We start from the raw sequence: 26,085 nt of genomic DNA on the forward strand, positions 1-26,085 counted from the left end.
TGCCAATGAGTAAACACTGTAGTAACAATATTATAAAAACCGAGCATTTAAAATATTAAGGTATATATTTGTTTCTAAGATGAAATCACAGAACAATAATATTCCAAAGATTTACAAGTACCGATATCTTATCAAGGTCATTTTTGATATATGTTTATAAAATAGATAAGTAGAAAAATATGGATAGTCTTTTTTAAAAGTTAACATATTTTGTATTGTCATACAATATTTCAATTGTTTCTGGATTGTGATAAGATTCGTGAATCCGGTAAGAAATTTGAAACAATACATAGGTAGTTTACATAACGGCACTTTGACTTATTGATGTCGGCAGGAGATTTGAGATGATTGATTTCACACATAGCTACGTCCAGTACATAAACTGCTATTAGAAATGTTTACTTAGATCACCTCAATGTTCGGATGTCGCAGTCGACGGACACATCTGGGAGAACATCATCATCACTACTACTAATTGCAAAAAATGTTGTGAATAAAAGAATAAGTGGTTGTGGTTTATGTACACGTTATTTAAGTTACCATGTATACCTTGAATAATCTTTTTGGTTAATTTTGCACTTAGCTGTTGTAACATGACGCAGACGAGCAGAAGAATCGCCTGATGGTAAGCAATTACTGTCGCCTATGGACACCCGCAACATCAGACGGGTAATTGCGTTGTCAGCAGGCTCTGTTCTTAAATTTTTGAAGGACGTATCGGTCCGGAAGTACCGCAGGCGACAGTTCATTACACAGTTTAGCTATGCTAGGCAAGAAGTTACTGGACTTGTTATTGGTACGAAAGAAATAACATTAATTTCAAAATCCCGCTACCATATTACCAGACGTAGTTCTTTGTGTGTGTGACCTCAACTCTGGTGCCGATACACAAGCAGATTTTATCACCTACTTAATAAAAATTTGTGACTGCATTTCATGATATACAATCTCCTCTTGTTCAACATCAATTGCAATATCTAAGAATTATCTTATAGCTTACAGTAAAGCTGATTGTTTGTTTACAAAATATAACAATAACATGGCAGTCTTCCGTTTATATTTTACAAGGCACTAAAATATACAAACTAATATTTACAAGAATAAAGTTACAACCCGAATGGATATATTTACATTTACCGGAAAATCGGTAATAAGCGCTTAATACATCACTTTGAGCATATTCAGGGCATAAGGATGTACGACATGCACAAAATGATTTAGTTAAAATACGAACCGATTAGATCGGCTGAATAAATATTACTTAATACTTATAGGCAAAACAGTCGTTCTGTTATTTACAAACCGCTAAATTATATTAAAGTTCATATCCTCATTGTTGAATGAGTTTTTCTACTAGCAGGATTCGGTGGAAGCCCTGGTCCTACCAACGGAGACATAGAAGGTGACCGAGTAGCTAAAGGTGACAAAGATGGTGAAAATGAAGGAGACATAGCCGCAGCGGCTGAAAAGCCACCGGGTACATCATGACTAATTGGTGACCTGGGTAACAAGTGCTGAGGCTGTCTGCAAGACAAAGATGGCGCTGGGCAACTCCTAGGAGCAACGGTGGTTAATAAAGGAGGCGGAACACTCTTCCCACCGGATATTGATGTCCCTTTACTCTTGGCACTAGACGCGCCACTGTTACCACTTTGCAACGAAACTGCATCATCTTTCAGACGCGCAATTTCAGAAAACACATGCGCTAGGGGTTGATACTGAGGTCCCCAATCTAAAAGGTAGTCCCAGTTGTAACTACCAGTCAGTTCTTCTTCTGAATGTACTATTGAGCTAAGACTTCCAGTCATGGATGGCCCAGCTGTAGGAACAGCTGTATTTTCTCCTGGAGCAGTAGGAAAAGCGCCTAAAACCATGGCTCTATCTACTGCAGCACTATTTTCATCAGCGCTGCTTGCTCTTTCACTTCCAGTTACTTCATTTAATTTGGCATAAATAAGATTAGTTATATCATTTTCATGAGTTCCGTCTTCATCAAAAATATGCATTGGGTCTATAGACCCATGATGGAGCATGTTATCTTTATTTACTACATTTTCAGAACATCTCCTGGACGAAGTAGATGCTCCACCGCCGGTAACAGTATCCACTATTCCCAGACGTGCGAGATACTCTTGTGTATTGTGTACGGAAACATCAGATAAATTGTCATCGTCGACTCCGTCGGTTTGTCTATGAATACCAGAATCCCTTTGCAATGGTCCTTCATTGATCATCCTTATTTCTTCATCTTCGCCATCTTCTCCGTCTTCTGCGGAGCCTCTACCGCTAGAGCCAGATTGGTCTGACCCTGATAATTCTGATGTTGTAGCAGCCCCTGAATTAGAACTAGCAGTATGAGGACCATAAGGAGGGATCTCATCGTATTTTGGAGGAGCAAATTGATTACCAGCATTCACGGCGCCCGTGTTTCTAATAGGAATAGTGTCAAAAGCACTTGGGTCTACATAACTGTTTGTTGCACCCACTCCTTCAGAATTCAGGCCAGGCTTATTTACCTTTTTGTGCCTCTTATTTTTCATGTGTAGGAACAGAAATGCTGCTGCAAAAATGATTATGATAAATATAAAAACGATTAAAAGACCTAATGCCCAGTCGGAGAGTCCACTTGCAGCTGCTGGCACTGCTGAATCAGTAATAATATTCATATCCGATATAACCGCTAACGAGTCGGGCAATATTTCCACCGCGGTTTTATTTGTTAAGGAACCTTGTCTACCAGAACTTGCTGTAATGACTAAGCTTATAGCTTTATGATTCCCAAACAAGCTTTGCACAGACTCTACTCTTTTCTTAAGAATAATAACACCCGTTGTCCGGTTAATTTTGAAGTAAGGGTGCGACGTTGAAAGTTGGTATACTATTCTTCCATCAACTCCCTTGTCTCTGTCGGTAGCAGTCGTTTGACCAATCATATATCCAGCAGGAAGAGGACCTTTCTTTGGAATTGGAAAATTGTATGTTTTCTGTGTGAACTGAGGGTAAAACTCATCGCGACTTTCAATATCAATCCTGACCTTCACAGTTGAAGACTTTCCTCCTACATCTGAGGCTTTGATAGAAAATTCGTATTTGTTCTTCTGCTCATAATCAAAAACAGCATTCGTATTTATCAATCCTGTTGACGAGTCTATTTGAAACATTTTCCAAGAGTCATCATTTTTATTATAGCTCAGAGATATGGGTATTATGGTGTAATTTAATATCCCATATTTGCCTTTATCCAAATCAGTTGCTCTTGCTGTGAATATTGAAGTACCTACTCGTTCATTTTCGGCCACCGTTTCATAGTATTGATTAACCGGGAAAGCCGGGATATTGTCATTTTCGTCCATTATGCTAACGTGGACGTTAATACTATTGCAAAGTGATGGTATACCTTGATCACAAGCAACTATAATAAGCTTGTATTTCGTAAAGCCAACGTCATAATCGAGACTCTTATTCACTGTCAAAATACCAGTTAGGGGGTTAACAAAAAATAAGTTATCATCATCTCCAGATGTAATATTGTAAAATATAGCAGAATTGGGAGTTCCATATAAATCAGCATCAGTAGTTGTTAGTTTGCTCAGAGTGGATCCAGGTTTTGCATCTTCGCTGACAGTTAGTTCAAAATCACCCGACGAAAATAGCGGAGGATTATCATTAGCATCCGCTACTGTTACAAATACAGTTATTGAAGTTTTGTTTTGACTATACGAAATCATTTTTCCTGGCTCTACGGCTGCTAAGCCAAGAACATATGAATCTTGAGTTTCTCTATCAAGCTTGTTTACCAAAATCAGTGCTCCGTCAAGAGACACATCAAAAGCATCACCTTCGTTTCCAGATATTATTAGGAATTCCAGACTGTATTTCTTAAGAACATCATTGATACCGCCGATCTGGAGCAGTGAAGAACCTCTTTCTGTATCTTCATTAACAGTGATCCTGAAAATGATAAAAATTATGATGCATTTGTTTGTATTTATATGTTAAACTTAACTTGGAATGTTAACAAAGTTTAGAATATGAACTGAAATAGATGTCATATACTAAACAGAAAGTGACAAAGCCCTCCGGTGTTGAAGGCCGGATTCGGACCGGCGGCGGCGTTTTTAGCTATCATGGCTCATGGCTAACGCCATGAACCCGTAGGCCACCTCGCCACGGTGTAACCTGTTCCCGTAACGGTGTAATCCCAATTTCTCGACTATATGTCATCTTAGATCTCATAATTGTTTGTGTATTTAGTAGAAGTATGGCATCTATTTGAGTTTATAATATATATATAGTAGTGTGACCACTTAAAAACACATATCAAAATATTTGATAAAATGATTTGATTCGTACCCAAAGTTGTAAAGTTTTGAATGTCGGAATATCATCATTGCTCTGGTTTTTTGCCACGGCTCACAAAGGGTTTCTGGGATCCAATCTCAAGAAATGGCACAGTCTTCCAATACAAAGGGATTTATAATTATAAGGCCTTATTCTGAATTCTAGTTTCCTCATGATGTTATAAGGTCGGTTTATACCTACAGACATTGAACGTGCCAGACACGTGCCGTGCTTTTTTTGTCATAGCCTGCGCGGCCGTGTAACGACAGATATGAATACGTTAATAGACACTGTATAGAAGAATATTATTTTGTCTGCCACGGCACGCGTCTGGCACGCTTAATACCTGTACATAGATATAAACCGACCTTTATGTGTCGCACGTCTTACCGGTAGGCTAGAAATATTTAAATAGCTGAAGAAAAGGGCTCTTAAAATATACTTTCAACAATTTATTTACCTGTATGTATCCTGTCCAATAAACGGTTTTATTTCAGATGTCGCACCCGTACTAATCCTGACGGCGGCTACAGAGCTCTTGTTGGGTTTTCCGTGATCAGTAGCCATCACAGCCAACTGATTGTCTCGTTGGCTCGGCAATGTACTGTAGTTGACGAAAATAGCCCCAGATGTAGCGTCTATATAGTAGCCCTTGCTTTCACCGAGGATTGAGTATGTCACCTTTCCGTTATCATCACTGTCTCTGTCTTTGGCACTGACGGACCCAATTTCGACATTACCAGCACCTTCTGAAATGGTAAAAATAAATAGATAAATGAAATGTATTATTGGTGTACAGTGCACACCACAAACGAAAAGTTTACTTTTCATATACCTACCAAAACCTGGATCTGTTAAGTATGTACCAAACTCTAAAGTAAACGAATTCAAGTTCAATATCAACAAAAAACCAAGCCAATAAAATTACTAATAAAATTTCCGGTCAAGTCAGTTATTAAACAAAACTATCAGTATTTTTTATTTGTGAGAACTATGATGAGTTGATGACACAAAAAGATTAATACATAAATCCAAAAATAAATAACAATAAGTATCAAACTTTCAACTTTTGTTTTGGTGTTAAAATATATTATATTTATGTGACTGGTACATAATTATATTATTTTAATGCCTAATTATGTACAGTTACATACACTGTTTTATCTACACACATATTAAGCTCTCCATGATCTATCTCTGTGTTTAGGAAAGAAAGGAATAGGGATTCAGGAAAGAAATCAAATTGCTTTATTTTTTAGTTTTGTTCGAAGTTTGAATGTAAATATAAAATCGATATTGCTGTAACAGTTATGCAATAATAACATTTTCGCAGATAATACATATGATTTAACAAAACATCTTTACGCTGGTCATATTTCGCAGTATTTGAACGCGTCATAAGAAAGTTTATGATATGTGTGTAGATAATAGTTATTTAAGATACAAGTGCGAAAAATATGAAATTATCTATTCGCACATGTATCGTACAACGTTTTACAGTACATATGATCCTTTAAATTTTCGACATAGTTACGTAGTGTACTAATTATCGCACTAGTGCTGTAAAGTATCACCGTATGTTCTGTAAACACACCTGTTTACAAACCGACCTGTAACGATATTATTAATAAATATTTTCTTTTCTTTTCTTTCTTTCTTTAAATAATATTATATGCGAGTATGTTGTGCAATCTAGTTCCCATAAGTATGATTTAATTTTGTACTAACCTGGTAAAATCCGATTGTAAGATGTTTCATCAAACACTGGCGCATTGTCATTGACATCCAATACCTTAATCGTCAAAGTCGTTTTGGCGACGTGTTCGTTATCCGACACGCTCACATTCACCTCGTATACCTTCTTAGTTTCAAAATCCAGTGCTTTATTCAAAACAATCTTTCCGCTATATCTGTCGATCGAAAATCTATTGTCCTCGTGAGTTATAGAATACTTTAGAGCAGGATATGTGTCAACATCATTCGCCGTAACGGATGTCAGCACTGACCCAACTTCCGTTCCTGCAAAAATAAAACGAACTGTCGTAAGACGTCCACGATACTCTCTCGCTTTAAAGAAACGGCTGCCGGTTTAACGATCAGCAAAATAACCTCTAAAACAAAACTGTTGTCGACGTACAATGATTAAAAAAGAAAACAAAAACCGACGCGAATCTTTAGGGGAGGCACCGCTAAAACATGCACTCGAAAAAATGTAATACCGTCCAATAAATATTGATCCTTAAGGAGTCCCTTTTATTTAATCTCGACGCTGGAATCGAAACGTCGCGGGCTCGCGGAGTTGGGAATACAAATTATGTAAAATGCCTCCCTCTTTGTAAGACGCTTTTTGTTCTACCAATTTATTTCGAAAAGTCGATAGGCCGACCTACAGCAATTTAAAACCGAATACGTAAACGAGTACAAAAACTTGGAAAACAAACCTTCTGATACTGCGATGACATTTGGCGAAGGGAACGTCGGCTGGTTATCGTTAACGTCCACTACGTTGATCCGCAACGTGGCCGTACCGGTCATCTGCGGGTCGCCCTCGTCCGTCGCAATGACTGTCAGTTTATACGTCTCTCTTATCTCACGATCTAGCACTATATTTGTTTTGACCGATCCTGAGAATGCTGGCTCAATAATAAACGCGTTATCGTGGTTGCCGTCTACTATGTGGTATAGAATCCTCGCATTCACTCCGCGGTCGCTGTCCTTTGCGGCGAGTTGCACGACAAACTCGCCCTTAGTGTTCCCCTCGAGCACGTTTGCGATGTATTGCTGTTGCGTAAATCTGGGAGCGTTGTCGTTTTGGTCCAACAAATTTATTGTTACGTCGCAGTAGCCGTATAAGACCGGTGTACCTTCTGTTCGAGCGACCACGACGAGATGCCGCGTCGGGCCTGGGTGCGACTCGTAATCTAAATTAACAGAGTTGTTCACTCGTATGACTCCCGAGTTAGAATCAATTTCAAATGCATATTGGTCATCACCATTGCCAAATTCATAAATAACCCTTTGGCGCCGGCCGTCGCTACGAACCGCCGTTACTTGTAACACGTCTTTTCCATAAGATAGATTTTCTTCGATGGTGACGTTGTAACTTGCGTTTTGGAAATTAAGTAATGGCGTTTGATCAGAAGACTCCCCTACCCTGATTTCTATAAGACCTATGGAACTTTGAGGTGGGTTTCCCTTATCCTTTGCCATTACTTTTAGGTGAATAAGTTTTCCATTTTCGCTAGCTAAGCTTTGCGTTGCTGTTAACACGCCTGTTGTCGGGTTAATGCGAAATTTATTGTTAGATGTATCAATTAGTTCGTATAATATTTCTGCATTTGTACCAATATCATTGTCAGTTGCGGACACCCGTAGTAAGCTTTGCCCTGGTGGAGTTAAAGTAGCGACTTTTTCCTTAAACGGATATTTTGTGAATATGGGTTTATTATCATTTACATCGGTTATTGATATCTCCACAGATACTCTTTGAGAACGAGCCACGTATCGTCCTTCATCTGTAGCTACAGCTTCGAAATGGTATACGTGTTTTTCTTCTCTGTCAAATAACCTGAAAACACAAATGGCATCAATGAAGTAATTGTTTAAAAAAAATTGCAAAGGGTCGTTCAGATTTGTAAGACCAAACTTACCCAGTAGTGAAGATGATTCCTGTTTTGTTATCAATTCTGAATAATCCTTGGCTTTCATTTGCTAATGAATACACAATACGTTTGTTAAAACCGAGGTCAGCATCTGTTGCCCTGACTTTTATAACTGATGTATCTAAAGGAGCATTTTCAGGTATCGCAGCAGAGTAGTGCCCAGTGTCAAATATAGGGTCGTTATCATTTTGGTCTTCAACGATAATAGAAATATTGCAAGATCCTTGTAATGCTACTGGTGAGCCATGATCGAAAGCAGTTATAGTAAGTTGATATTTTGACTGCGTTTCTCTATCCAAAGTTCTAGCAGTTAGTTGTCCTGTTGTATGGTCAATTGCGAATTTGTTGCCATTGTTACCAGATGTAATACTGTAGGTTATGACACCATTAGCACCAATATCTTTGTCTGTAGCAGTAATAGTATGAATGACTTCTGGGTCATTATTTTCAGGGACTGCTAAAGGATAGCAAGAACCAGATTTAAACATCGGCGGATTGTCATTTACATCTATAACAGTTATTGTCACAGTAGTAACATCAAAATTTGTAGTAGATTGAAATGTACTAGCATCAGTAACATAGACGGGGAAAGTATACTGATCTCTGTCTTCACGGTCTATTTTTGATTTAATTGTAACTGTCCCTCGACGAGGGTCTACGACGAATTTATCGTCGGCAACGCCTGGTGGAATGATGTATGTCAAATTTCCTGAAAAAAAAAAACATTATTAAGTTCACGAACGATGACTGATGACCAGCAAGTATTTCTTTGATCAGCTTGTACCTACCTGCAGTACCCCTGGATGACTTAGCAGTTAACCTTGTAACAAAGCTACCGGGACGAATATCTTCACTAATATTAGCTTTGTAAAATGCTTCAGTGAATCTCGGTGGAACATTAGTCGATTCTTGCAGATTTAGCTGCAAAATCATGTGGCTTTGTCTGTTAAACGGCATGCCGTGGTCTGATGCAGTAAGGTTAATTTTATATTGACCGGCACGGATTTTAGTAATATCAGATGAAAATTTCTTTGATAGAGTTAGTCTTCCGGTATCATATTCCATTGCAAAATATGAAAGTTCGTTTCCACTAGAGATATAATAAGATACTTTTCCATTATCTCCTGAGTCAGCATCTATAGCTAGAGCCTGATACAACGTTCCAGTAAGAGTATTTAAGGCAACAGATGCTTTATTTTTAGATACAAATTTAGGTACATTATCGTTAGCATCAGTTATAGATAAGTGTACAGTAGCTAACGTTGACATCCTTTCTGTTTCATTAACTGCCATATCTGTAGCTTCTACAATGAGCCAGTACTCTTTCAAAACCTCGTAGTCAAGAGTTGCCGTTAGAGTTAACGAGCCTGTCAGAGGATCTAAAGCAAACGTCTTACAAGATGGAGGCAATGATGACACGACTCTAAAATTTAATTCCCCATTCGGCCCCGCGTCGGCATCTTTAGCAGTGAAATTAAAAACAGTAATTCCTAAAGGAGTCCCTTCTGAGATTTCAATGTTTATTGGATTTTGTGGCCATTGAGGCGCGTTGTCATTTACATCAACAATTTCTATTTTTACTGTTACTGCACTACTTTGAGGATTATTAGTAGCTGAAGTGTCTAACGCTCTCACTTCCAGCCTATATTCGTCCTGCACTTCTCTATCCAGCTGCCTTGCTACAACTAGAGAGCCCGTACGTCTGTCAATTTCGAAGGTTCCCGGTGAATAGTCAGTTGTCAAAGGCATCAGTAAGTAAGAAATTTGTTTCTCTTCTCCATTTATAAGATTTTCATTAATTGCACTATCGCAGCACGCTACTGTTCCAACGATGTGACCAATACTTGCATCTTCCTGGACCTGGAATTAAATAATTAATCTAATAAAAAAATCCAAAAATACTTGAAATGTTTTTTTTAAGGGTTTTAAAAATCATATAAGTTGTAAAAAATCTAAATATTTTCTTACCTTAAAAGACAAGCTGGAGCTCGTAAATGTGGGTCTGTTATCATTTAAATCTAATACTTCTACTTTTAATTGTCTGACTGTTTGCTTAGGTGGTGTACCCCCATCTGTGGCTGCCACAGTCAATCGATAAATTGACCTTTCTTCATGATCGAGAACTGTAAAAGAACAAATTAAAGTAATGAAATTAACATCAACCAAAAGACAATCATTTACAGTAACTTAATGTAAAAAGCGGCCAAGTGCGAGTCGGACTCGCTCATGAAGGGTTCCGTACCATTTATGACGTTTTAAAAAAACTACTTACTAGATCTGGTTCAAACCAATTTTCGTTGGAAGTTTGCATGGTAATGTATATCATATATTTTTTTTTGATTTATCATTCCGTTATTTTAGAAGGGGGGGGGGGGGACACACTTTTTTTCACTTTGGAAGTGTCTCTCGCGCAAACTATTCAGTTTAGAAAAAAATGATATTAGAAACCTAAATATCATTTTTGAAGACCTATCCATAGATACCCCACACGTATGGGTCTGATGAAAAAATTTTTTTTAAAATTTTATGACGTATTGAAAAAAAAACTACTTACTAGATCTCGCTCAAACCAATTTTCGGTGGAAGTTTGCATGGCAATGTATATTATATTTTTTTTTTAGATTTTTCATTCTGTTATTTTAGAACTTACGGGGGGGGGGGACACATTTTTCCACTTTGGAAGTGTCTCTCGCGCAAACTATTCAGTTTAGAAAAAAATGATATTAGAAACCTCAATATCATTTTTAAAGACCTATCCATAGATACCCCACACGTATGGGTTTGATGAAAAAAGATTTGTTGAGTTTCAGTTCTAAGTATGGGGAACCCCCAAAATTTATTGTTTTTTTTCTATTTTTGTGTAAACATCTTAATGCAGTTCATAGAATACATCTACTTACCAAGTTTGAACAGTATAGCTCTTATAGTTTCGGAAAAAAGTGGCTGTGACATAATCGGACAGACAGACGGACATGACGAATCTATAAGGGTTCCGTTTTTTGCCATTTGGCTACGGAACCCTAAAAAGAGAGCCTTGACATGTGTCAATTATTCACACAAATGAATCTGTACTTACCAGTACTAGTTTTAATGACACCACTTTTCGGATCAATGACAAAAACTCCAAATCCGTCCGAATCTCTCTCATTAACAATGGAATATGTTACAGATGAATTGACTCCATTATCTCTATCGATAGCTTTCACTCTGGCTACTTCTGCTCCAGGCTGTTGTTCTTCCCTAACACTGATAACATCTTCTCTGGGGTCAATGATCTCAGGTGAATTGTCGTTAACGTCTGTGATTTTAACGGACACAGGCACTTTGCTGTAGCGAGCAGGAGTTCCTTGGTCTTTGGCTTCAGCGAATAAGGAATATGCAGCCTTGAACTCACGATCTAGGAAATCTTTTGTTGTAATGATTCCTGTAAAAACAACATCAATAATTCAAAACAGTCAAAGCAGCAATTGGAATTCTAAATCTGGATACAATTACAAGCTTGCCAGAGTTAAGTGTCTGCCCAAAAGTACTTCTGTAGAATCCCATAAAGACTTACGACCAATAAGCATCCTGCCGGTTATGTCCAAGGTTCTTGAAAGAGCGGTTTGCACTCAGTTGACTAACTACGTAGAACAAAATAATATGCTACCGAGCGTACAGTCCGGGTTCCGTAGCGGCCACAGTACGGCCACCGCGTTAGCTCAAGTTACAGATAATATAATATCAGCTACTGACGATGGCAAATGCACTATATTAGTATTACTGGATTTTTCACGAGCTTTTGACTGCATCAGCAAGGAATTGTTAATAGCAAAAATGGCTTACTACGGATTGTCAGTATCAGCACGTAAATGGTTTATGTCGTATTTGACAGATCGTAAGCAGTATGTTCTTACAGAGGATGGTCAGGGACAGGAGATTCGGTCGACAGTAAAACTAGTTAAAAGAGGCACACCACAGGGCTCGATTCTCAGTCCGTTGCTTTTTATTCTGTTTACTGCTGACCTTGGCAAACTACTCAAGCACTGTAGTGTTCATTTATATGCCGACGATACGCAGGTATATTTTTCATTCGACCCAAAAGACACAAAATGTGCTATAGAGCAAATAAATGAGGATCTGGATGCAATATACAAATGGGCGTATAATAATAACCTAGTTATAAACCCCTCAAAAACAAAGTACCTTATATTTGGATCTAAATTACAGCGTAATCGGATAATTAATTCTGATCCTAGATTGGTGATTAATGGTAAAAGGATTGAGAGAGTGGATGCAGCCAAAAATTTGGGATTGATTATAGATAGTGATATACGCTACATTGATCATATTAATACAAAAATAAGAAACGCATTTTATAGGCTAAAAATTTTGTATGGTATCCGAAATTACCTAACAGAAGAGGTGAGGCTGGTTTTGGTTGAGTCGCTAGTGTTATCACAGTTTAATTATTGCGATATCGTATATGGACCACGCCTGCTGGCTAAAACCGCACAGGCAATTCAAAGAGTTCAAAATGCTTGTACTAGGTTTTGTTTCTCGGTGCCAAAGCGAGCCCATATCACACCGTTTCTAAACGAGAGAAAAATTCTGAAGATGGCAGCACGTAGAACCTTGCATATGGCCAGTATGGTTAAAAATATAGTCTCTAGTCATAAACCAGAATATCTTTATAATAAGTTTCGATGGATGAAAGACGTTCACGGTCGGAATACTCGCAGTAAGTTTCTAAATAAAATGAGTGCCCCGAAACATAAAACAGCAGGTTATCGTGGTAGCTTCAAATACTCTGCATCTAAGATCTGGAACGACCTACCACCGCCATTGCGAGCTAAAATGTCCCTTCCAACCTTTAAAGGCAAATTGAGCTTACTTTTATTAAATTACCAAATTTCCTCAGAGGATATAATTATTTAAAATGGTGTTGTGCTATATTTTGGACACTTTCTATTCCTGTTGTTTATAAGTTTGTATTTTTTTTTTTATAAGTATTCTCTCATACAAAAAGTACTATTACTTATCGCTGTACGTTTCAATGAACGAAACTTATGACTATGGCATTGTTTGTACCTATTCAGTAAAATACTTGAGTTATAAATGTAACCAGTTGTCAATATCAAGTAAATACCAAATTAAAATAATAAATTTTCACTTGTAATAAAAATTTCTTTATTTTTTCGTACTATAATTGTATACACTAGCTATCTCTGGTAATAAAACAAAAAAATCCATTAACCCGCATGTCATATCAATGTGGTTCAGTGAAGGGGACGGACTGAAAATCAGCGCTGCGCAATCAATTTGTAATAAAATGGCTGACGCAGCGTACGCTGAGTCCGTTCCTTTTGCCGCGCATGCCTATTATTATTATTTTTAAGTGAAACATTGTATTTTGTGTGGCAATAAATGGTTTCTTATTCTTATTCTTATTCTTATTCTTATTCTTATACAATATTTTAATTAATTCAAAATGCTCAATAAGTCTCATCTCATATAAAAAAATACAATTTCAATTCCATTATAGTATCGGCGGGACCCAAAATTAGGCATTCTTAAAAGAGATCGCCTGAGGCGGAATAACTATGATTATCTGAGGCCCAACTCCGTGTAGGGATCCTAAAAATCGTGATGACAGAAACGGGGAAGGACGATAAACGTGATTTCGCAGAGCCAGAACAACCTAAACACAACTTTATTTCCTCATATTTTGGGTAGAATTTAATTTGGTCATTGGTAAAGCTGTCGACCGATAATAAGATCTGCCAGGGACTGGCGTAATGAGCGATGAGAGCAAACTTTAAAAAAATGCGCATCGTTATTCCAACGCGCGCAAGCACTGAAGCCGGATTGTGTATGGACTATATAAGACATGAGTCACATAGAAATATATTCCTTTACCCTATCATTCATTGAGAGAGGCGAATTTATTAAAACAACCCAACATTTCTCAGCGTCACAATTACATTTTTAATTCGCAGCAATATAAGCGTCATTATTTTAATTTATAGTCACCCTTTAGAGAGTGGGATTCCAGCAACATTTTACACCTATTACTCATTTCAAAAGCATATGAAAATAAAAGGTATCCGTCAACCGAACGAGTTGTACGGCCGTGCAACATCCTACACGTACATTTGTAACGTATGAGCTTTAATGCTCGACGACAGTATCTGGCCCTAGTGAGGCGGTCATAAAACATAGCAGAGAATAGCGAGGCTTCTACATAGTAATATTTTAATAATAGTTAATGGTGGGTCAGGACGCAAGCTCGCGCGACGACGTTTATAACTCGCAATTGACACGCATAAATTCATTATGGCTCCCTCCCGTAGCGACGCTAGCCGTGACCCTTCCGATAAAAATTGTCATAAACGATTGATTAATAATCGAGAAAACTTGCCAACTGCTAAGTGGGTAATTCGATTACTTGGATCGCTCTCGGAACCGATTCGCGGATCTGAAGGTGCCGACGAATAAAATCAACAGGTTATCGATGCGATTATGCACATAAAAGGCTGTAGTTTTTGCCTCCGAAAACATTGTAAAAGCAGCTGTTTGGATCTGATTCCTGGTCGTAGCCAATCGGGTCCACATACAGACGTCATTCGGAATGATTTACGAATTTGTGGAGGACAGGAGGGTAGAGATTCACTAACTAGCTCGCGGGGTGTCGATTCGAGATAAGCCGAATTGAGATGGAACAGGAGGCCATTCATCAGTCAGTTATCGAGCGATAACGAACTGCCAACCCCCCATTTTTGCGAACGCCCATATTGAGAAGCGAAAAACTGCGATTCCAATGATATCATTGCTGTACCAATAATCAGCCTCTGCGATAACTACGAATAAATAACTACTTAACGTAACATAAAACTTGTTATGACAGTGGTCTACAGTGGGTCAATTATTGGTTAGGTATGAACATTGTGACGTACGTATAGTATTTAATATTAAACGTTGTTAAATTAAATCTGAAATCAATATTAGATGTTACATTAAATAACTGATTTAGCACTACTTTTCAAACTTGTTTACTAGTTGTAGCTTACGAATTTTTTCTGATGATAGTTTAACCTAGATCCAATATAAAAATATTAATTGGAGGATCGAGACAAACCATATTAGTTTAGAAATACCTTTGAAATTTAGTTAATTATATTTTTGTTTAAATGAAATTGCACGATGGTCAAGTGACACAAATAAAATATAGTACATTGTACAACGAGAGGGGTAAGTGAAATTTTGGACACGAATGTGGGAATTAAAGACCCGAGTTTGCAATATTCTTACCCCCGGAGTTACACACAATGTTTTTCATCACACTTGCGAAGAAAAAAGTAAATTTTTAGCGAATTACTTCTTAAATACGGTGACATATCAAACATTCGGCTTCCATTTTGTAATTTGTTGACAGGTTAGGCATCGAAGGCACAGACCTATTCGGCATTCAGCCACGATTAAAAATTATGTTTTCATTACACTTGCTCGAAACAGATCTTATTTCATGCAGGTATACTGAAGGACAAAGGCATGTATTGTTCCCGCGGGAGTTATGGATTGTGAAAATAAAACCTATAACTACCGAGGGAGTAATAGCTTTTTTTCAATTGTGACACTAATTCATACGAACCAAGTAGGTATAAATGAGTTTTACTTTTAAAATACTGACGTTTATAATTTATTTTTATTTTTACATTTAATAATATTTAAATTGATAAATTTCAAAGCTGTTTTAAATATTTTTACACACTTTTCAATCTTGGCTGAATGCCGGATAGGTCTGTGCCTTCGATGCCTCCTAACCTGTCAAAAAATGAGAAGATGGCGGACGAATGTTTGAAATGTCACCGTATTTAAGACTTATTTTGCTTAAAATGTAGTTTTTTATTCGCAAGTGTGATGAAAAACATTGTGTGTAACTCTGGGGGTAAGAATTTTGCAAGCTCGGGTCTTTAATGCACTCCAGCCTGCGGCTGTCGTGCATCTAAAGACCTCGCTTGCAAAATTTTACTTTCCCCCCCTCGTTGCACAATGTACTATAAAATATTATAAACGGCTGTTAAATTAATCGAATGAAATAATTTTAAACATTAATAAAAATATTAAATTATAAACGTCAGTATTTTAAAAGTAAAACTCATTTATGCTAGCTACTTGGATTGTATGAATAAGTGCACTAATGAAAAAAAGCTATAAATCCCTAGGGAGTTATAGCTTTCTTTCACAATCCATAACTCCTGCGGAAATAGGCCTTTGTGTTTCAGTACACATGCATGAAATAAGATCTTTTTCGAGCAAGTGTGATGAAAAAATACTAAATGCAATTCGTCATTTGATAAATAACGGTTTAAAAATCCACTGTAGTCTACTAAAAACACATTAAGTAAAATCTAAAATGGCAAAGTAATGATATCAATGTGAAAAAGTGCTCTTAATTCCTAAAAAGTGCGCAGGTATTATTGTGGTTTGTTTGCACTAGCTGTTTGCCCAGTCGATGGCCCAGGCACAACATACTTCGGGTTTTAGCTTTCAAAAGCGCCGGCCATCTCTAAACAATGCGTTGAGAGGTAGGAATTATTCTTTAGCTGATCAAATAGAGGATAGGATCCTCGGCTCGTTGGGCTTAGCTTACGGTAAAGTTGCATTATGAATGAGTATGAGAATAGTTTATGAATTATTGCTTTCGAAATAAGTTGAACTCGGGTTTGTAATTGTAATACTCAATATTATCTAAAAGTAGCATTGAAATGTGTTAAATTGTGCAAATCAATTAAACAAAAGGACAAATTAGTTAACTGTTTGATAGTTACATATAAAGAAGCTTATTAAGTACGCTTAGTAAGTATTTAAGTACGTAAGATAGAAGGTTGTACCCAGTACACGAGTGTTTCGATAAAGGTCAAATACATAATATGCAATTATTTGTAATTTTATTAATTATTTTACTGTCTATCGTGTACAATGCTAGCTTCTCATAAATAACAGTGATGGCAGACCCTGAGTATCTTAAAAACGAACAAGCTGAGATGTATTTACGTATACGCACTTCAATCCACTACAAACAACCTCACCCCGAGTCAAACCGCGTAAACGTTTACCTTGAATAATGATAAGTTTCGACTCACCTGTCACTGGGTTGATAGCAAAACTAGTATTCGTAGGAAACAAGCTGTATCTTAACAGTGCATTGTCGCCTAAATCGGCATCTGTAGCGGCTATTTTGCCTACAAATGCGCCAACGTTCATATTTTCCTCTACTTTAAATTGATATGCCGCTTTTGAAAATACAGGGTCGTTATCATTGGCATCGATGACGTTTATGATTAAACTTGCACTTGCTGATAGAGGAGGCATGCCGTTATCAGTGGCAGTTATTGTCATTTTGTGCTGCGCCGCGGTTTCTCTGTCAAGCGCCTTGGCGAGGTAGACCCAGCCTGTTGTGGGTTGGACTTGAAAGAATCCTTCGTTAGTGGTGTTCTCAGATGATATGATCCGATAAGTTAGGCGGGCATTGTTGCCTGTATCTTTGTCTATTGCTTGAATCTCTAAAATCTGTAAATAATTTATAATTTAAACCCAATGTTCACTGATGTTATATTTATATAGGTTAGGTAGGTATAGGTTAACTGGAAGAGATCCCGCTTAAGATCCCGGATAAGTTCGCTTTTGTCCCAATTATGTTCTATCTATTGTAATCAATATGTCTTTTTTCTCGTACAATGAAGTGTTTACTTACTTACTTGATACCCGTGCAAGCGAGAGATTCCAAAATTAAAGTTGAATACTAAGCGTTAATCAAACGTTTCAAGGCACGAGGGTTAATCGAACTTTGCCTCCGAGTGAAATACAATTTTTCTGTCCACACGAACGTGAGGAAAATACTAACTATGCAATAGCGAAAACAATCGAACCAAATCAAATAAAAATGAATTTAACATTCAAAATCCTCATTTAAAAGTCAATTCTACCAGCTAACATAAGGAAACAACTTAAAATTTTATTACTTTGCCCCACATGTGGATAAAATGCTTATTAAATAAATGATTAACTTTCTCGTGAACAATCAAGAGGACTTTTACCAGTTAATGTAGTGAAAAGACATATTAGCATATTCTTTTTTTTTATTTATGCTTTAAATCTACTTTTGTGACTAACTGCGGTTAGACAAGGCCAATTTTACTTTTTAAAATAGCTAAAATATTAAATAAATAAAAATAATTCTATTTATTTTTCAAGACGTACCTTTGTATTTATAGCTTCAGATTCTAGCACACTAGCACTGTAAGACTCATGCTCGAACACTGGTGTGTTGTCGTTTACATCCTGCACATCCACTGCTAAAGTCAAGTTGGCGCTCAGAGATGGCACTCCGCCATCTTTAGCCGAAATCACTAGAGTATGACGCACCAGATTTTCGTAGTCTAACGGCCTGCAAAAAAATAGTTGATTTAATGAATATAAACAATGATAAATAAATAATCGAGTAAATTTATATCCTAAGTCACTGAAATGTAACTATATGTAATGATGGGATAACAATTGGAGTGTTTTTTTTTTAAATACAAATAATAATTAATCTAATCGGACAAAATTATAATTCATGACAGTGATAGTGAACATAAAACTTCCTTATTAAAAGCAAAATAAAGATAATAATCCTTAAAGTCAGCGTAGCATACAGGTATAAAAATAGCGTAACGACAGTAAAATGCCAGCAGGTATTGAAACGAATCATAACATACCTCAAAAGAGTGACCAATCCATGCTGCGCATTAACAGCGAACGTATTTGAAGGTCCAGTAGCGGACACCAGCTGGTACGTGAGCTGGGCATTCCTGCCCTCGTCCTCGTCCGTGGCGCGCGCCGCGTACACCACGGATCCGACCACGGCGGACTCCGCCACGGACACGCGAACCGACGACGTGCCGAACTCGGGGGTGTTGTCGTTCACATCTTCTAGGGTTATTTGGACCTGTGGAGCAATGAAGTTTTAAGTACTTTAATTTTATTTCGACTCTCTTTAACCTTATAGAAAGAAAATTAAACAATATTTTATTACTAGGTACTCCGATTTATGGTGTTGTTAAAAAGCATCGATAAATATCTACGGAAAAGGAAAGTACAAGTTTCTAAAGGGTTGGCAACGCGCATAAGACACCTCGGGGGATTGTAGGGCGTCTATAGGTTGCAGTGACAGCTTTGCATTAGGCGGGCCGTATGCTTGTTTTCCACCATCGTGCTATAAAAGTTTTATACCGGCGCTTATACCGGGTTTTATAAAGCGCGCAACAAACCACTGTCTTTCTTACGTAATAATGTGATTTTTGCATTATCGACAGCGTTTCTATTACTGACCTGAGTCTGATCAAAACTGGCAGAATTTCCGCTCGCTGCCTTCACGTTTAGCAGATACGATGCCCTGGTTTCCCGGTCCAGCGGGCCCGCGGTCCTGATCGCACCAGTCAGCGGCTCCACGGTGAAGTGGCGCTCTGGGTCTCCGGATATGATGCTGTAGCGCGGCTGCTTGCCTGGTTAACAAATTTATGATTGGGTTATCATAACAATACCTACAAATTATTTTGCAAAAAAGCAAAGTAGTTTTTTACTGCTCATGCTTATCTTGAAAACTGAGGAAGCGAAAAATTACGTGTACAATTGAGTTTTGAGCGTTGCGTGGAACGGGAGGTAAAAAAATAACGGAAACTTAACCACAGTGAATAAAATACTAACTAAATAACTTATTTTGCTATTTCAAGTAATAATAAGCCTTTTTTCTGAATAAAAAAAAATTACAAAAAGATATTTTACATAATCTGTCACACAACATATAAAATGAGAAGATCAAACAATTAAATATGACAGGCACAAAATAACTGGTGATTGAGACACAAACAGACACATTAAGGAGAAAACATATATTTTTAGGCACTGGATGTAATAGTTAATTCATGGTAGTTTATCATAATATCCCTGAATCTGGAATACCCGTCTCGATTTACCCGACCAGAGCTTTGACTGACCACGCAATTTACGGTCACCCATAAATATTTATATCCCTATTATGTTACTTTCGATCAATCGTCTATGGTTCCAGGAAGATAGGTTTACTTGTCTGTAGCCTGTGAATTATGGGAAGATGTGATACTTTTCGAAAATTGCGGGTTTACAAAGTTTCCGAAAACATACGTCACTACAATACACTGTAATGTAATACTTATCACGTTTCTTTCATCAAGGCTATGAGGTGTTCATCGTTGATAGTTAGAATATTATATAATGTACTTAAAGCTCAAATTTAACTTACATTATATCAGTTATTTTATTTCTGAGTTTACCTGTACATGGATAGAAAGAAGAAGATGATAGGTCCTTAATTAAATTTGCTTCAATTTATTAAATTTTACAAGTATATCAGGTACATACTTTTACATATACTACTACTTAATCCACGTGAGGTTTGCTTCAATATGTGTGAATAAATAACGTTTATTAGGTAACACTGTAATTTCATAACCCCGAAAAAACGTCTTATATCTATCAATTTTTAATTGGCAGCTCTCGCAACGATTTAAAGGCGCTCATTGTCGACATTTTTTTGGCGCTTTTTGTGGTCGTTTTTGGGCCAGTTTGGGCACTTGACGCTCAGATTGATATACCGTCTTATTGGGGACATGGCGACGGTCTTTGTTTCTGCGACTGGGATATAGGGCTGCGAAATTCGCAAATAACCGAAAAAAGGCTCATTGGAACGTTTTTTTATGAGCTTTTATGCTAAGAATTTTTAGGTGTTTTGCCCACTTTCAGGACCTGTTTATAAAAAAAAAAACTTATATGTTAGTGAAAAGGAAATAATAAACCTATATGCTCATTAGCGAGCATGCACATTTTATGAAATATTCGTTACACTTTGTACATTTTAAAGACCAACGGAAACAAAAGAGACTAGTCGCAAACCATTTATATGGGATAAAGGCCCGGCCCAAAGGTGCTGAAGATTCCACGTGAACGTCTGTATAGAGCCTTATTTGGCAACAAGAAATATATATTCTTTCTTATAAAATTGAAACCGTTGACTACATCGAAAATCACTTAGGACGACATGTGAGAACAGATTGCGCTGTTTAAACAGTCAATTTTAAAATCGATTGCTAAACATTTACCACCACTAAGAGTTAAATGATCAGGTGAAGTAAATAAGTAAAAGTGTCAACCCTATACCTCTCCCTCTCCACTCTGCCTGCACCCCCGCGATACCCCTTTGTCTCCTCTCTGTTTATGCAGCCGCTCAGGCGAAACGTCGTCCCTTATTTTCGGTCACTGATTTTACAGAATTCGTCCTGGTGCCAGGTAGATGTTTTTCTTTTATTATTTCAATAAGCCTTCTTTATAACATGTTTTGGCACTATATAAAGGCATGACAATGAAAGAAAGTTGCTAAAAATCTTGAAATAGAACTGAAATCTCGTGATATATTATAAGTTTTATTTGAAGAAGTAAACCTACAAAACGAACTGAATACAAATTTTACGTCAACTGTACTTACCTACAAGTAGCGGAGCATCTAAATATGACATTATTTTTTACGGATCTGAAAGAAAAGGTGTTCGATTGATTTCATGTAGTCAACCCAATCGTATTTGTGTTTTTTTTTTCGCCACAGCTATACCATTTTGGCTGAAAAATTATGCATATTTTGCTGTAACGAAATGTTGCAGTTTTGTAGAACGTGATTATAATAAAGATGCGTTAATCTGGACCTTTGTCAAATCGGCTAAATTAAATTTAAGGGACCTGTCCGCTAATTCGATTTAACTTTAAGCTTCTCTGTCTCATATATTTAAGAGTGAATTTTAGTCTTAAGTTATTATAATCCACAATTTTATTATGATATAAAACGGAATACTTAAAATACGAAATTAAAAGCCGGTTAAACGTTATTGCAAAATGTAGCTACTTTTCAGAATTCTGTGTCATAATAAGCAACTCAGTGAGTAACTAAGATAAATCTTGGATAACAACAGATAAACATCGTTAAGGTGTCCGTTCATGCCTACTTGTTTTTATTGAACCGAAAAATACGTACGATTTCCCATGCACTAACACCGTGATTATTTAATTTGTATAGAGTAGTATTTGACACAGTTGCGGGTATGATATTTGACAAAACTTTGTGCTATATTTTCTTAAATAGGGTTGACATAAATAATAAACTTCGCTTAGTCTTAAGTTTGCTAAAGAAGTCTAAACCGTCTTGTGGGAACTAAACAAGGCTTGTCTTTCGTTCATGTTGTATCTCTAATCAGAGCCAGCCCATCAAAAGCTAACCTCCGATCCTTTTGATTCATTAAATCCCGTGCCATACCTTTACAAAATTTGCATTGCCCTTCTAAATTGACTCCATTACTGAAGATTATCTGCTCACGAAGGCAGCTCAATTAAGGATCTTAGGAATTGTTCACTGAATCAATTTAAATGAATTAATTATCAAATAGAAGCTAGATTATCGCCAGTGGGAATAAGCTTTTTTATCTGATGGAACTGGATTTAACAAAGAAAGTTCTGAGAATCATTAAAAGATCTATTTATCCCATAACTAGTTTTCTTTTGTGGAAATAGTTGCGTGAAATGTATAAATATGGAATTTTCTGCTTGGAAAAATTATAATATGCAGTTTTGATAAGATAAGATTTTTAAATGATTCTTTTGTGCTTTGATTATTCCGCGCGGGACTGCCACAAAAATGCTATCCCTGTTTTAATACATAACGCATTATTTTTTTATAAATAATGTAATCAACTCTCCAAATATTTCTCTTTCTACATGTATTAAGTATTTGATAATATGGTGCCTACGTCCAAACTTATGATTTTTTTGCTGAGTCAAATCGCCCGTGGGACACGCAACTCAGCGGTTTCGCTGTTTTTAGGGTTTGAAATTCGATTTTATCACAAACAATACACACTTAAGGAGCAAATAGTACATTGTGCAACGAGGGGGGTAAGTAAAATTTTGGATACGAGGGTGATTATCAAAGACCCGAGTTTGCAATATTCTTACCCCCGGAGTCACGCACAATGTTTTTCATCACACTTGCGAAGAAAAAACTAAATTTTAAACGAAATCATTCTTAAATACGGTGCCATATCAAACATTCGTCCGCCATTTTGTAATTTCTTGACAGGTTAGCATCGAGGGCACAGACCTATTCGGCATTCAGCCACGATTAAAAATTACGTAAAAATATTTTAAACGGCTGTTAAATTAATCTTATTATTTAATTTTAAACATAAACAAAAAAAAAATTATAAACGTCAGTATTTTAAAAGTAAAACTCATTTATGCCACTTGGTTTGTATGAAAAAGTGACATAATAAAAAAAAGCTATAACTCCCTAGGGAGTTATAGCTTTTTTTCACAAAATAGGCCTTTGTCCTTCAGTACACCTGCATGAAATAAGAACTTTTTTGAGCAAGTGTGATAAAAAGTATATTTTTTTATTAGTTTATTTATAATCAGAATATATTTATAGTAATACTCGTACTGTTCGTTCAATGTATTTGGATAATTAGCGGTGGGACAGCAAAAAAGGCTAATCTGAAAATTGACCCTTCGATGAACCTTGAAGATGTCATGTCTTACAATTATTTGTTACAGTTCGCAAAAATCTTGAGGTTAGTTCTTACAGCAGAATGTTGTAATTGTATTGTATTTTAAATGTTTTTTATAACAATTACGTGCAAAACATCTTCAGATTAAATTTGGCCAAATAGCGTCGGGAAAAAAGTCGAAAATAATTGCGGTACGCTTGAAAAAGAAGTCTAAAATGTTGGGAGCAAAAACTGTCGCCGTGGCAAGGTCGTTGACCTGCGCAGGATTTATTCGACGCGGGCGCAGACGATTCGTATCCTTGGATTTCTGGGCAATGGGTATTCGAATTTTAAATTTCGCCTCCGCTCCGTAAGAATCGGGTCTGTGCGAATTTATATGAAGTTATCCAAACACAGGCGTCGTTATTCTCGCTGCTGGAACTTTTAAACTCAAAAATTTTATTAAATACCTACTCATAATATATGTTTTCTTACACCTTTTATCTCATGAACATTGATGGATGATTTCTAAGAAATAGAACACGCGGTTCTACACAGTATTTCATAATATCTTGTTATAGGAAATACCTTACTTGCATTAGGTATATGCGTACTAGTTAGTAGTAGGTATGTGTTTTTGTTGCATCATTAGTCACATGAATCTATACGTACCTACTAATCAAATATCGATTTACTTGGACCTCCACACGCGTGTAATCACTCCAGTTATATAATGCAATTATTTTAATATTTATAGTCTCTGAAGTAATTAATCTAAGTATTTTATATTAGATTAAGAAAAGAAAATTATCTAACGGCGTGTTTATTAATATGCAACAATATTTGCTTTATGTTATCATATAAATTAAAAATAAATGTATTAGCATACAATTACGATAAATGATTTATATTTACCTAAACTATACAAAAAACATAATACGATTACGAATCGTAATAAAGAGTTTGGTATTTCGCTGGACATTGTCAAAACACGCTACGAGTCCGGATCTACAATATATTATATTTTTTTAATTAATGAATGTTTATCTCGGGGCAAGTTAGTCATAAATCTGGCGGGGGCGTGCTGGAACATCGAACATAAATGTTATGGAGCTCTTTCTAATTAAACTCAAGGCTGGCCCAGCTGGCTTAACGCACAACATATGGCGATTTACTAAATCGAGTTCAGTCATGGATCTATGGGTATAGTGAAGATACTATCATTATTGCGAGCCTATTGTGTCTTGTGTCCCACTACTGGGAAAAGACTTGTTCCATTCCAGGCTTAAGTGAAAATATATGTTGTATTTGATTTACCTTTATCTTTTTTTTAATTACGTAATAATATTAGTATTCTAATGACGAACTTTATATTCTTTATAACGCCTTGAATCTGGCTTTTGACGGCACTAATAAACACACAAACATGCTAGTAAAACACAAGCCTTAATGAGTTGACTGTGGGACTAGGTTGACTAGTCAGATCGTCCCATAATAGTATTTAATATATTGTTAGTAGGATGTTATTATTTAAAACAGAAATTTAATAACATCATCAGTAAACAGGAAAAGCAAGCTCATATAGGGTAAATATAAGTTAACCATACTTATAACAAAATACTCACTCGAGAACAATGTGTATGAATAATAAACGCCAATTTTCAAATATACTTAAGTTTATCCTTTAGACCACGCACTGGTGTACAATGTGATATAATTTTTAAGAGATATCTTCTCAAATCTAAAGATTTCATTTTCTATATCGGTTCCTTCGCTTACTTTATTGCTTTTGCAATTACAAAGTTGCATATTTGCAAATAACAAGGGTATATCTAGTTTAGATCTTAAACAATTGCTTATAATAAATGTTAGGATAGGTTTTAAAAGCTTTGTTTTTTTCCTTGTTTTAATGAACATTAAATGTAGCATCGACTGTATTTTTTTTAAAGTTTACCAAAGAAATAAGTAGAAGGACACTAGTTTGATTCCCGTTTTTACGAAGTCTGTTCACTGGTCCCAGGTGCAGGTTGTCCCACTTTAGTGATAGTTTCATTACTTGTATTATTTATGCACGCACAAAAGTATCCGCTATCTCTGTCGGACAATAGAGTTTCCCATAGACAAGTGCGGTAACGGTCGACGGCAATTTAGTGATTTAGAGGTATGCGCGTTACAGCAGAATAATCGTGGTCGAAGCGGGTGCAGCTCACACCGTGCAGAATGGCATCTAAAGCAAGGGCAGAGTGAGGAAAGTACGCATTAGTGATGACAATATTAGTACGTCGCATTTGTACACATTTACCTGCGTCGTTATGCTTGCCGCAAAACTAACTGGCGACTGAGATCATAATGCTATCTCCTTTAACCTTGTTAAGAACAACCAAGAGTGAAAGAGGTATTATGACCTGACTAGCCAGTAGTTTTGCGGCAAGTGTAGTCGTGTGCACGACAGTAGCGCTGCGTAATTACTACCGCATCCAGTAATGTTATGAAAA

At 36.6% G+C, this 26,085-nt stretch overlaps 2 protein-coding genes across 3 annotated transcripts in view; one reads left to right on the forward strand and one right to left on the reverse strand.

Moving 5' to 3' along the window:
- Positions 1–5,990, forward strand: part of LOC133534566 (excitatory amino acid transporter) — a 29,542-nt gene extending 23,552 nt beyond the window's left edge. Inside the window, exon 11 of the mRNA XM_061873735.1 lies at positions 4,839–5,990. Within this exon, the coding sequence (XP_061729719.1) occupies positions 4,839–4,856 (18 nt within the window). The 3' untranslated portion in view covers positions 4,857–5,990. The remainder of the gene's footprint in view (positions 1–4,838) is intronic.
- The window catches only part of LOC133534561 (protein dachsous), a 334,416-nt gene continuing 308,917 nt past the window's right edge, over positions 587–26,085 (reverse strand). For both annotated transcript variants that reach the window (XM_061873723.1, XM_061873724.1), the window contains exons 5-16: positions 19,359–19,531; positions 18,746–18,975; positions 18,246–18,432; positions 17,129–17,555; positions 11,080–11,427; positions 9,972–10,126; positions 8,792–9,863; positions 7,992–8,712; positions 6,783–7,909; positions 6,070–6,360; positions 4,802–5,090; positions 587–3,951 (exon numbers count right to left, since the gene is read on the reverse strand). In XM_061873723.1, the coding sequence (XP_061729707.1) occupies positions 1,323–3,951; positions 4,802–5,090; positions 6,070–6,360; positions 6,783–7,909; positions 7,992–8,712; positions 8,792–9,863; positions 9,972–10,126; positions 11,080–11,427; positions 17,129–17,555; positions 18,246–18,432; positions 18,746–18,975; positions 19,359–19,531 (7,649 nt within the window). In that variant the 3' untranslated portion in view covers positions 587–1,322. The remainder of the gene's footprint in view (positions 3,952–4,801; positions 5,091–6,069; positions 6,361–6,782; positions 7,910–7,991; positions 8,713–8,791; positions 9,864–9,971; positions 10,127–11,079; positions 11,428–17,128; positions 17,556–18,245; positions 18,433–18,745; positions 18,976–19,358; positions 19,532–26,085) is intronic.

This window comes from Cydia pomonella, chromosome 2, assembly GCF_033807575.1.
Source record: "Cydia pomonella isolate Wapato2018A chromosome 2, ilCydPomo1, whole genome shotgun sequence".
NCBI classification, from domain to species: domain Eukaryota; kingdom Metazoa; phylum Arthropoda; class Insecta; order Lepidoptera; family Tortricidae; genus Cydia; species Cydia pomonella.